The sequence below is a fragment of the Triticum aestivum genome, chromosome 5D (assembly GCF_018294505.1).
Source record: "Triticum aestivum cultivar Chinese Spring chromosome 5D, IWGSC CS RefSeq v2.1, whole genome shotgun sequence".
Classification (NCBI taxonomy): domain Eukaryota; kingdom Viridiplantae; phylum Streptophyta; class Magnoliopsida; order Poales; family Poaceae; genus Triticum; species Triticum aestivum.
The window spans coordinates 301,557-314,194 of record NC_057808.1 but is presented as its reverse complement, the minus strand read 5'-3'; the positions used below and the strand labels follow the sequence as shown (position 1 = coordinate 314,194).

At 45.0% G+C, this 12,638-nt stretch overlaps 1 protein-coding gene across 2 annotated transcripts; it reads right to left on the bottom strand.

The window, feature by feature from the left end:
* Positions 1-3,804: 3,804 nt before the first annotated feature.
* LOC123119000 (protein NARROW LEAF 1) lies at positions 3,805-7,369 on the bottom strand. Of its 2 annotated transcripts, none has more exons than XM_044538636.1 (6): positions 7,094-7,369; positions 6,225-6,790; positions 5,980-6,123; positions 5,319-5,559; positions 4,581-5,081; positions 3,805-4,450 (listed from the first exon to the last, which is right to left on the bottom strand). In XM_044538636.1, the coding sequence occupies exons 2-6, from the start codon at positions 6,708-6,710 to the stop codon at positions 4,026-4,028; spliced, it is 1,797 nt and encodes a 598-aa protein (XP_044394571.1). In that variant the 5' UTR covers positions 6,711-6,790; positions 7,094-7,369; the 3' UTR covers positions 3,805-4,025. The 2 variants fall into 2 exon arrangements, with proteins under 2 accessions (XP_044394571.1, XP_044394570.1); XM_044538635.1 differs by having other exon boundaries at positions 6,225-6,764.
* Between the last annotated feature and the right edge of the window lie 5,269 nt (positions 7,370-12,638).

Here is a 12,638-nt window from a genome sequence, read left to right as displayed (position 1 = left end):
TATGTATGCATGAATGTATGTGTTGGGACTGAGAGTATATTGACCAGAGGGGGTGAATGGGAGATTCAAAGTTTCTTTCGAATGTTTTGAACTGATCCCAAACATAGCAGCGGAAATAAGGTTCGGTAGACAAAATCTTAACTGAGCACTCTATAGAGGAACATATCTATCGAGGAAAGCAACAATGATAGATTTCACAAAGGATATGACAGGTTTGATAATAACAATAGTAATGCAGTATGCGAAGAGATATAGTAACATGGAAGATAACAGGGTAGGTAATATGAAGGGAAACACACAATAGATGCAGTGAGAGATATGTGACTGGAACAACAGAACAGATTATGAGATAACAGAATGATGAGCACCGAACAAAATGGATGAAAATAACGAACAAGATGAATGCAATTGATATGCAATAAAAGCGGATTGATCAGGTAATCTATCGACACAGAGCACGAATGAAAATTGCTGAAGGTAATGCAGTAAAGTAGATAGAAACAGTGGTGCTCGATGGTGACAAAGAGATTTGGTAGACCAATTCACCCTTCTGCCAAAGGACTACGCCTGGTTGGAGGGGTTGTGATTTAACATAGAAGGTAAACTCTCTTCGCCCTATTCTCCTTTAACTCGAAGTTGATCAGACTTTAGTTGATTTCACTCATGGTAGATACTTGTCGGCGATCTCCAAACCTTCGGATGACCTTCGCAAACCACAGTGACTCTTGGTTGCTGAAGATCTAGCTCGGTGAAGACAACAACTCTTCAATCACTCTAGCCGAAACCTATCAGTCTAGAGAATGCGCAGCTCTCAAGAGTAATAGGTACAAGAACTCTAACTCAGAACTATTGTGATTCTCAACCATTATCTAAGTTTGGGCTCTTGATTTCTCTCAGTGGATCTTAAACTCAAATCACTCGGAGAGGGGATGCTCAATCAATCTTCTCGGAAATATTAAGCGGAGCAACCAACGGAAAATGTTGGAGCGGGGTGGCTATTTATAGCCGCAGCCTTCCCTGAAGGGAAAAGACCAAATTGGACATCGGGAGCAACCAATGGCTGAACGACACGAGTCCAACGGTCGGATTTTGAGCACAATGGTAACATTACTTGCGGAGCAAGTAATGCTAACACCTCAGTATGAAAGATATCTCCTGCAGCACGAAGGACAACGTCTACTGCTGGTAGGTAATCATTCAAAACTCAAAGGGATTTCTCTCGCATCTTTCATAGGTTTGGGCTAAGCATCACAGCGGATCTAAGCTTCGAGAACCTATACCCCTCTTAATAGTACAGAGGTTCTATGACTCAAATAAATGGAAGAAGAACAAAAAGAATACTATGTCTTCACTTTGTCTTCGACTTCCATTCACTGCAGTCAATTTTCATCGAACCGGAGCTCCGAAAAAATTGCTTTACGTCAGCAATAAGCCTTAGAGGGGGTAACTCCTTCTCATCAATCTTCTCGCCTACGTATCTTCAACAGATTGTAGCTCATTCTTCTCTGCATCACAGATATTCTTCGGTGAAGTTCTTCGAACTTGACACCAGAGATAGCATTCTCTTCGGTTCTGCATGGACTATTTCTCTCTGTTGTGCACTAGCAAACAAATCAGTCCATGCCTGTTTCTGTCAACAAACTCCAAAACATAGGAGGGTGAATATTGCACCAACAATCTCCCCCTTTTTGGACGACTATTGACAAAACAGAACACATCGAGGGATAGATAGATGAAAATGAAATGCGAAGGATAATAGAAGACAAGAGATAATCACGAAGATAAAGCACGCTCCCCCCTGAAGATATGCATCGTATGCATTTATGATAAATTGAAGGTAGCGAGCTAAGTCTTCGTACGAGTGATATTGATATATGATCTCATTCATGGTTTCTTTCAATACACTTGGCACTGCCTGAGGTATTTCCTTTCACACAATCTTTGACAAAGATATGTTAGATTAAGTGAGTACTTTGAAATGATTTGTGACGAAGGATAAATCATGACGATTTTCTCAGAGCATTGTTTGAATCGACACGAGATATAAGTTTCCTGCAAGTTAGATACTCGAGGAAAATCAGAGCAAGGAAATACAGATATATTTTTTCGGAATGGATATGCTTCAGACAAGTTTTCCTGCAAAAAGGATGAAATATAGTATATGTGCAAGGAAAAACAACTTGTAAGAAAGATAGGTAGAGTTTTCTGTGGAAACTCAAGAGTTTTAAATTGAAGCAATTTTCTTCTCCTGTAGGGTTAGATATCGAAGATAAATAATCTCCTGCAAGATATCTCTTCTAGAGATAGGATTTTCAATCCTCCTTGAAACGCTTTCATTATCCTTGCGTGATAGATAAGTATCGAGGATAATTATTGCAAGGAAAGTAAGCATTCGGTAGCACCTGCAGTCAAATAGCTGAAAGCAAATAGCATTGCATGGGGGTTATAACGTTACATGACGATCGAGGTTTAACAACACCACAGGCGGTGCTTTAAGTTCCACAAGCAAATAGTTCGATGAAATAAAATTGTTCTGAGGAAAACCAAATAAGAAGGCGAATGGAAACACCCCTGCAAATAACCCGCTATCCTATCACTCGATGTTCTTCTCCCCTTTTTGTCAACAAGTGTCAAAAAGGATAGAGAATGTATGCGAGGAACTACTCGTCCAAGTAACATTAGAGATGTCACAGATTTGGTTCCTCCATATCTTCGAGAGGCATGGTTTGTCAGTGTTCAAAAATGAAATTAAGCAAAACATTGGCTCTTCCGGTTATCTTACGTAACTGCCTTCGTATGATGACAAGTAATAAACTGAATATCCAATAATGTAGTGAATCCAAAAGATCGACATATATGAAAAGACAACGTACTCCCCCTTTAGGAGTGGAGAAGAGATAGAGCATGGCAAATGAGAGAGAGATAAAACTACTTCTATCTATCACGACAACTATACGTATCATGGCAAAATTACTATCCCTACATCACGGCAAATTAAAGTTGATTTCTCTTGTAAATAGCCCTGAAACTGCCATGGCAATGATAACATGATTTAATTTGACATGGTGCACAAGTTGAGTTGACATGGCAACTTATTTTAAATTTCCAAGGAAACATTTTAGTATGTTTTTTGGCATGGGAAAGAATAATTCAATTTGGCATAACAACAAATCAAATCTTGAGTTGCAATGGTAACAAATCTAAATTTGAGTTTCGATTGCAAAAAGATACGAGTTGCCAATTGCCATGAACTACACATTTGGGGGTGCCATGCATGATCTATAGTCTCAAAAATTGCCATGGTCAATTAGCATCACATCTGGAGTAGTACTACAAAAAAATTCTTCACAATAATAAATAGTTTCCCTCCGTTCCTAAATATAAGTCTTTGTAGAGATTTCACTATGAACCACATACGGATGTATATAGATACATTTTAAATGTAGATTCATTCAATTTGCTTCGTATGTAGTCCACCTAGTGGAATCACTAGAAAGACTTATATTTAGGAACGGAGGGAGTACTACAAAACATGAAACGAGGCAACTAACCAACATGAAACGTAGCATGTTTCGCTATTACTAGTACACATGCAACAGTACTGATTATAGTTGGCTGACGAGTTGGGAGTTAGATAAATCACGCAACAGTTCACTACTACTCCCTCCATTCCGAATTACTTGTCGCAGGTATAGATGTATCTAGATGTATTTTAGTTCTAGATACATCCATTTCTGCGACGAGTAATTTGAAACGGAGGGAGTACTACCAGGAGTAGTACACATACAGATGACAGCGCCATCATTTTCACCTGAAACTACTGCTGTAGTAAAACTCTGTGGGTCGGGTCCCAGCGAGCAATACAACAACAGGTTCTCATCTCACAGATCGATCAATGGGGTTTTATTTTTCCATCCACTGCCGGCACAAATCGCAATCGCCTCCAATCCAATCCAATAATAACAACAACGACGCATACAGAGGGGCACGACGAAATGAACAAGACGCCACGGCGACCGAGCCCCTCATTTCTGCAGGTCTATGTCCACCGTCGTCGTGTCGGAGCGGAGCCTCTTGGGCTCCCGCTCGCCCAGGTGCAGCGAGAAGCAGATGTCCTCCGCCGAGCTCTCCAGGTTGTTGTTTTCCAGCTCGCCGTTGCCTCCTTGCTCGTCGCGCATCGGGGACATGCCCATCAGGTTCGGGATGAACTGCCGCTCCTCCACGTTGCTGTTCACCCCATCCACCGTGTCAACGCGGAACTCGTCAGGCCCAAAGGGCTGGTCCATCGAGTTGGCGGAGCCGTCCCGTGGAAGCTGCTGTATGTTGATCCCCAGGGGCTCGTAGATCTTGTCCACTTTCTCGGCTTCTTGCGGGGTGGTGGCCACGGGCGACGACTCGGTACCCGTAGAATTGGCCGCCGCTACCGTGATCCTCTGCTCCTCCAGAGCCTCTGTTGTGCCACCAACAAAGAGAGGAGGAAATCAAAGTGATGCTACAAACAAAGGAGGCTAACAACATGTCTGTCTAGCTGTTGTGTGCCCAGCAAACAACACTCATTCAGTGTTAGGAAAAGCACAGACCTTGCAGCCCTTCGCTTGTCGTGATCAGATCGAGCTCGAGGAGGTCAAGAAGGCGCCCCAGATCAACACCACTCGTCCAGTTCTCTGGGCCCTGCCCACTTTTCAGCTTCAACCTTCCGCGGTTGGCCGTGCCACCCCATATAATCCCTATAGGCTGTGGCTTCTCACCATCTTGTCCTGTTAAGATTATAAGGCTTCCGCTGTCCCCTTCAAGATCAAACGTTTGCTGGTTCTCCCCGACGACAAGGAAGTCAGTGAAAAAGCATATGCCCTTCTCGTCGTTGTATTCAAGAGCATATGCCATGACGGTCCCTGTCGTATGGCCTGAGCTTCTTCCAACTTTCACAACTTGCTTCCCGATGAGACTACCAATCGGGGACTGCAGATCGATTGCCTTGATGTCACCGATGAGTCCAACTCCTTTAACTGAAGTGCTGACATTAGTAATGTCAAAGTCGTCCGCAAATGGTATAAATGCACCATCAGCCCGGACAAATGTTTCTGCAGATGCATCGCAAGGGTAAACCATCTTATAATTTTAGAGAACAAGAGCATAATAAGAAAGCAAATGGCAGCAAAAGGCATGAAATCCGTGTGGTGAATAAACTGTAAGGTGCCCAAAGACGCAAGATCCACAAATAGACCTTTTTTTGTTTGTTTGTTTGTTTGTTTGACTAGAGTATGCCACTGAACTGTTGAACAAAAATTTCAGCAATTTGTGATGACAAAAAATGTTACCTGGGTTCGTTCCCGCATAGATACCATACCAAACATCATCCGTGATAAAAGAAGTGGCTCTCTCAACAGCACCAAGGTAAACTCCAGGCCCAAGATTAGGGGGCAACGGATGGAACATCTTCTGATTAGGATAATCCAGGTCAACTGCAACATGCCTATTCGTTAAGAAACCAACTTGCTTGTTGCCAGTTCGACTCTTCACAATGGCACCCAAAGTCCCGTATGTTTCAAGGCTAGCTACCTGAGGATTCAAAACAATACAAGTGCGAGTTAAAATGTCAATTCATGAAACTGATGCGTGTGCAGAGAGCTGACAGCTAAATAATGACTTTGATGTACATGAAAATGAATGGAATAAAAAAAACAGAATCTCTGGTCTGGTCTTTGTGGTGTATGATTTATAGCAAAGCAGGGTTTGGTAAACATATAAGAGTAGGAAAACCATAGTATTGACAGGTTGTTCGGTTGCATCATAGGAAAACGTAGGAATGTTTTAAGAAGTTTTGAGTCAATGGAAGTAAAACTAAATAAAATACAGCGTGAATGAATCCAACAGCAAATTCCTCCAGACTGCAATCCTACGGATGTGAAGTGTAATAACTAGTTAACTGTGAAGAGGACAGGGCAAACAGGCAACGGTAGCTGTGGGGAAAAAAATGACCTGTGAACCAGAGCCTATAGATGGATCACTTCCCCGCAGCCCATCAACAAGCTCGTCATACAATTGTTCCTTTGGAGTCGGTGCTGGTGCACCATAATAAGAGAACTCAACAACATCAACATCACACCACACACCCCCAGGTCCCTGTTCATGGAAGGAACATTCACAGATACAGGTTATGAAAGTTCATACTAGTATGGGCTAAATAAGAATTTGGTAAAAACAAACAACAAAACCAAGTGTACCTCAAGGGCAGCTGGAAGGCACTGCGTAGGCCTGAGCCACTTCTTGTTAACCTTGCGAGCAACAAACACGAGGATGGCAGGCGTGTCGGTCAACGTCCCCTTCCTGATCCGAAAGCCTATGGCCGTGCCAAGGCTGAAGCGGCGCAGGATCTTGCTGTGGAACGCCCTTATAATCATGAGATCGAGCAGGGTGGTGGCCTGCTGGCCTTTGGGCAGGCGGCCAAGGTGTCCCGGCAGCACGCCCTTCTGCAGGTTCCCAAAGTAGTTGGCGCGGCCCTCAGCGGAACCGTGCATCAGCGTAGACGTGGGCCAAGAGAAGTAGGCGGCGCTGCTTTCGGAGTGCTGACCAGCTGAGGCGACGGGCTGGAGAGGGGATGGGCAGCAGTTATGGCCGTTGCATCCGTTGCTCCTCTCCATGTCCAGCCCTGGCCCCTCCGACTGCTGCTGCTGCGACGCATGCGCCTTCCAAATGTCTGAAGGCTGCATTATGGCAGTAGTACCATCTGGGTGTTTTGAGCTCTACAAGCCTTCAACATCAACCTGCAGGCACCGTCGAAGAGCGGAACCTTGATTATGTTGAAAACAAATTCATTATAATGACTCGGCATCAAACTAGACTATGTAGTGTCCGATGATAATATCGGAGACAAAATCATGGTTGTTGTCACTGGTAAACTGATTAAAGCCGACCTCACTCACTCACTCACTCACTCACTGCTACTGCTAGGTGATAGATACTCCAGTAGTGAGTAGTATTTTTATTTTTATTTTTGCGAATAGTATGCAGCGTATTTGAGTGACAACAGCTAACTAGAAGCAGAAGCAGCAGCAAATTCCGCTAAAACTGAGAAAGAGAGGCTGCATCATACCTCGATGGGGTGGGTAGGGGGCGTGGTCGAGGCAGCGGTGGGGTGGGGTGGCCGGCGACGGAGACGGCGACGGAGACGTTGCGTGGAGAGCGGCTCAGAGGGGCGGCGCTGCTTGCGGAGGCGACGGCGCCATTACCGGCCGCCGGATCTGGAGGCGGAGGAGCTCGGGGGAGCCGGGCGGCGGTGGATCTGACTCTCTCTCTCTCTCTCTCTCTCTGGCCGGGGCGGGGAGGGTGCGGGGGAGTGGAGACGCGATGTGTGGCAGTTCCGCCGTAATTTCGCACCAAATCCGGAGCCGTTTGGGCTCTAGCTGCGTAAATAACACCTACTACTTTTTTTTTTTGCCCCCACTCGCCCCTCTCTCTCTGGTTCCCGTGTGGAACCGAAAATTCCATTCTGAGCCCGGCCTCAGCTGATCCTGGAATCGGAATCGTCCAGATGCATTTGGATTCTAGCGTCGAGGTGTATTCTCTCGCGTATTTTACAACATCGTAAAGAGTTAGAAAAGTTAGTGGGCCAGCGCTCATTAAAGGTTGGACGAGGCGACGGACAAGTGATGATGCGCTAGGGTTTGTGGCGGATGAGGAGAGGGGCGGGCGACGGTGCAAACCTGTTTGAGGTTAAGATGAGAGTACGTAGTAAAACGACGTGCGAGGGAGAGAGATGTGGGCTGGTCGGGTTTTGCCGTGCTTGGCCTATGTGTTTGGCGCCGTCGGAGTGCGGACGATGCACGCCGAAGAGGAGCTAAACATCCGACGAATGGGAGGGCACCGCGAAAGGAGCGGAACAGATAGAAGCAAGACATGAATCTTACCTACTTTTTTGATAGGGGAGATGTTGGGGAACGTAGCAGAAATTCAAAATTTTCTACGCATCACCAAGATCAATCTATGGAGTAAACTAGCAACGAGGGGAAGGAGAGTGCATCTACATACCCTTGTAGATCGTGATGCGGAAGCGTTGCAAGAACGCGGATGAGGGAGTCGTACTCGTAGCGATTCAGATCGCGGTTGATTCCGATCTAAGCACCGAAGAACGGTGCATCCACGTTCAACACACGTGCAGCCCGGTGACGTCTCCCACGCCTTGATCCAGCAAGGAGAGAGGGAGAGGTTGGGGAAGACTCCGTCCAGCAGCAGCACGACGGCGTGGTGATGGTGGAGGAGCGTGGCAATCCCGCAGGGCTTCGCCAAGCACTGCGGGAGAGGAGGAGGACTTGGGAGAGGGGAAGGGCTGCACCAGAACTTGGGTGGTGGCTGCCCTCCCACCCCTCCACTATTAATAGGTGGGGGGAGAGGAGGGCCGGCCCCCTTAGATCTCATCTAGGGTTGGGGGCGGCGGCCAAAGGGGGGAGGAGTGCCTCCCAAGTCAAGTGGAGGCCCTCCCCCTTAGGGTTTCCCCTCTCCCATGCGCATGGGCCTTGGGGGGTTGGTGCCCCTGGCCCATTAAGGCTAGGGCGCCCCCTTACAGCCCATGCTGCTGTATTGGACGTGGTGGAACATTTTCCGGACCTCCGGAATCCTCCGGAACCTTCTGGAAGCTTCCCGGTACAATACCGAAAAACCCGAACTTTTCCCGGAACCCGAACAACAACTTTCCATATATAAATCTTTACCTCCGGACCATTTCGGAACTCCTCGTGACGTCCGGGACTCCGAACAACATTCGGTAACCACATACATGCTTTCCCTATAACCCTAGCGTCATCGAACCTTAAGCGTGTAGACCCTACGGGTTCGGGAACCATGCAGACATGACCGAGACGTTCTCCGGTCAATAACCAACAGCGGGATCTGGATACCCATGTTGGCTCCCACATGTTCCACGATGATCTCATCGGATGAACCACGATGTCGGGGATTCAATCAATCCCGTATGCAATTCCCTTTGTCTATCGGTATGTTACTTGCCCGAGATTCGATCGTCGGTATCCCTATACCTTGTTCAATCTCGTTACCGGCAAGTCTCTTTACTCGTTCCGTAACTCACATCATCCCGTGATCAACTCCTTGGTCACATTGTGCACATTATGATGATGTCTTACCGAGTGGGCCCAGAGATACCTCTCCGTTTACACGGAGTGACAAATCCCAGTCTCGATTCGTGCCAACCCAACAGACACTTTCGGAGATACCTGTAGTGCACCTTTATAGCCACCCAGTTACGTTGTGACGTTTGGTACACCCAAAGCATTCCTACGGTATCCGGGAGTTGCACAATCTCATGGTCTAAGGAATGATACTTGACATTAGAAAAGCTCTGAGCAAACGAACTACACGATCTTGTGCTAGGCTTAGGATTGGGTCTTGTCCATCACATCATTCTCCTAATGATGTGATCCCGTTATCAACGACATCCAATGTCCATGGTCAGGAAACCGTAACCATCTATTGATCAACGAGCTAGTCAACTAGAGGCTTACTAGGGACATGGTGTTGTCTATGTATCCACACATGTATCTGAGTTTCCTATCAATATAATTCTAGCATGGATAATAAACGATTATCATGAACAAGGAAATATAATAATAATCTATTTATTATTGCCTCTAAGGCATATTTCCAACAGGAGAAAGATCCAGGTGATTCGCTAGAGCAATAGCCCGTCAACATCATGCTTAACACAACCAATCACAAATATCAACCCGATTAACGTCAGGGCACTCAACTCGATCTTCGGAGCAGCGGCCCGGTTGACACATTCGACAAGGCCCAAGCGAATCAACGGAACAGTAGAATGATCTTGTAAGTCCATACATGTAGTGGCGCAGCTTCCTTAGGGCCAACCTCGGCCATGCCCCTTGCTTGTGTAGTTTTTTTTTAATATTTAGAGACATTACAAGCGAGCACTCTTCCAGACCTCTAAGACCATCAGTGTTTTCGGTCGTCGGATCTATAGTCGTATTAGTTTTTGGCCGTTGGATCAACATCTAAGCGCAACAGTTTCTCCGAATGGGAACGGGCCGCCGCTCCCGTAACAAAATTGGCGTTCTCTAGTTATCTGGGCCAACCTCGGCCTTTTAGGGAAGGCAAAGCAAGCGATGCTGCACGATTCCTCCTTCTCTCGCGAGCCGCGAACTCTCCGGTGACGTCTACCCTAGGTCCGATCGTCGCCGCGATGATATCCCTGTACCCGAGGCGTCATGACATCTCCCTTCCTCGGCTTTCTCTTGATCTGGCACCTTGTACCAGGCAAGCCCTATCCACCCGAGACTGTCCTTCGCCTCATTCCCTTCCCTTCCTTGTTGCTCTCTCAGCCCTCCGAAACCTAACGATGTTGGCGGCGACATACTTGGGGCTCTGCCACGACGTCGACAACGACGGAGGAATCTAGCACCACGCCCTCCTCATCTATTAGACCGGCGTTCCTCCTTCGCAGTGACGCGGATGAGCGTTGTGGCGGAGTTCTCCGTCACTATTTGTGGGCGGCTCTCCATCCACCTTTAGTGTTGTACGTGTAGGTGATGGTGCGACCATGGAGTGGAGCTTCCTAGGAAGCAGCGACGTAATGTGACACCTCTGCAGCCCGCACCTTCACCTTGGCCTGATTCGCCACCGTACCCTGTCCCTGTGTGCTAAAAAACCCGCAAGTTCAAGTAACTTTCTCTCGACGATCTTGGCCTCCCTCTCACATGCTCTCCTCTCTCACTTGTTATTTGCAATCACTGATGTTATTGTTGATTTTTTTTCTTATCATTAATTTTTTTGTGCCGATGGATATTACAGTAAGCAGGGAGTGGGCATCTAGGAAGAATGAATTGAAAAGAAACGATATACTGCAATTATAGTCAGTAGAATGGCAGCTCCAAATTTCTACAGAAATAAAGTGAAAATGAATGATGTATTGTACTAGTAATATTCAGGGAAGTGTCTCAAAACAGTATAGTTCAATCATGTTTGATGGGCCATTCAAATTTGGACTTGGTATTACAGGTGCATAACTTGCTTTGCATCCTTATCCAAATTTGCCAAATTTAAATTCCATATGAATTCTAAACTGCATATACTGTACAATGTTGTTCAAGAAAGGATGCTTTACATCCGAGGAGATCCCTTGATGCGAGATAGGTGGTAAATATTAAATAGTATGGTGTTTCTTTTTTACATATGAGGAAATCTGATGCTAGATGACATGTTTTTTTTGGTCCAATAATTTTTCATGTGTACCAATTGATGCTATATCTTATACTCCTTCATATATGCATTTATCCTTAGTGTTGATTCTTTTTCTTGAGATGACACTGCAATTTTTTTAATTCTTTTTCCTTGAGATGACACTACCATTTTTTTGTGGCAACTACAATGATGTATTTTTCTGATCCCATTTACAGGCAATGCAACAGAACACAGGGATCAAGAACTGCTTACTGTTATGCTAATAGCCTAAGACACTCCTTGATGGTTTGTGCTTAATTTTATCAGATAAAATGCATGCTTTGCAAATTTATATCATTACTTGTTGTAATTCTGCTACCCCTCTTATATCATTATTTATTTTAATTGTGTAAATTTCCATATATAGTGATAAAACTTTCTCTGCGTGCAAATATGATTTCCTTTTCATGTTCCACCTTTGCAATTTTATCGGTTCATTTTTTCCCCAGGTGAAATACCAATGAGATGCCGAGATAAAAGCTCAGCTTTCAGGAAATAGGCCTTGACAAGGTACGTGGTTAGTTTTGAAAGCTAATAAAACTTGAATGTTTGGTCTGATATTCTCAAACACATGCGTTGGTTTCATCATTACCACTTGGAGACAATTTTACTTGTCCCAGTTAAAGCTATCTAGCCTTCCGTTAGTGAAAATTATAGAATTTGCTTTATATATGATAGAAATTTTGAGTGCTTCGGTGTTTCAACAGGTTGTAGCACACTCATTTGTTGTGTTCAGCTATATAAGATACATATATACCAGCTTTAGGAACGCCCTCTTAATATTGTTGTGTGTATTTTTATTTTTCAAGTGGACAATCAAGATTATTGTTTTCTTCGGCTTTTGAAGAAGTTTTAGCATATCGTCTCCTCGAAAATAGCTAAAAGTATCGATTCTATTTATCGGTTCAAAACAAAAAGTGTTATGTTCTCAATTGTACCATTCTTGGATAGTATATCAGTTTTAGGGAAATCTAAGTATGGAATTCTGTAATTGTCAAATATTATTTATTCTTGGATAGTGCAAGTCCCTTTCAAGGCCCATCCATCCATTTAGGCGTCTTATCCAAGGGCTAATCTATATGTTCCTATACTTCATGCTTTTGTCCGCCAAAATAACTATCTGATTATGTATTTGTTAGATTCGCATGTGAACACTCATGAGGCATAGGTTTTGCTAGTTTGTATTCTATTTGATAAGTTTTTCCCAATATTATTTGCATGCTTCACCAGTATTGAGTATTACTTATGCTTCACTCATCATTTTATTGTCAAAAATGTGAGCCGCTTTGGACTTTGGAGTGGAAATCGAATCTGAAATGGGGGGGGGCCCACCCTGTCAGTCAGCCAGCCAACCAACCAACCAACCGATAAAGCAAGCAAAGCCGACGGAG

Bases quoted from the DNA above. Each gene is read 5' to 3' on its own strand.
- LOC123119000 (XM_044538636.1), bottom strand. From the start codon at position 6,710: ATGCAGCCTTCAGACATTTGGAAGGCGCATGCGTCGCAGCAGCAGCAG. The intron at 5,082-5,318 runs GTAACATTTTTT...ATGCATCTGCAG, and splicing joins CTATGCGGGAACGAACCCAG to AAACATTTGTCCGGGCTGAT. The intron at 4,451-4,580 runs GTCTGTGCTTTT...GTGGCACAACAG, and splicing joins GACAAGCGAAGGGCTGCAAG to AGGCTCTGGAGGAGCAGAGG.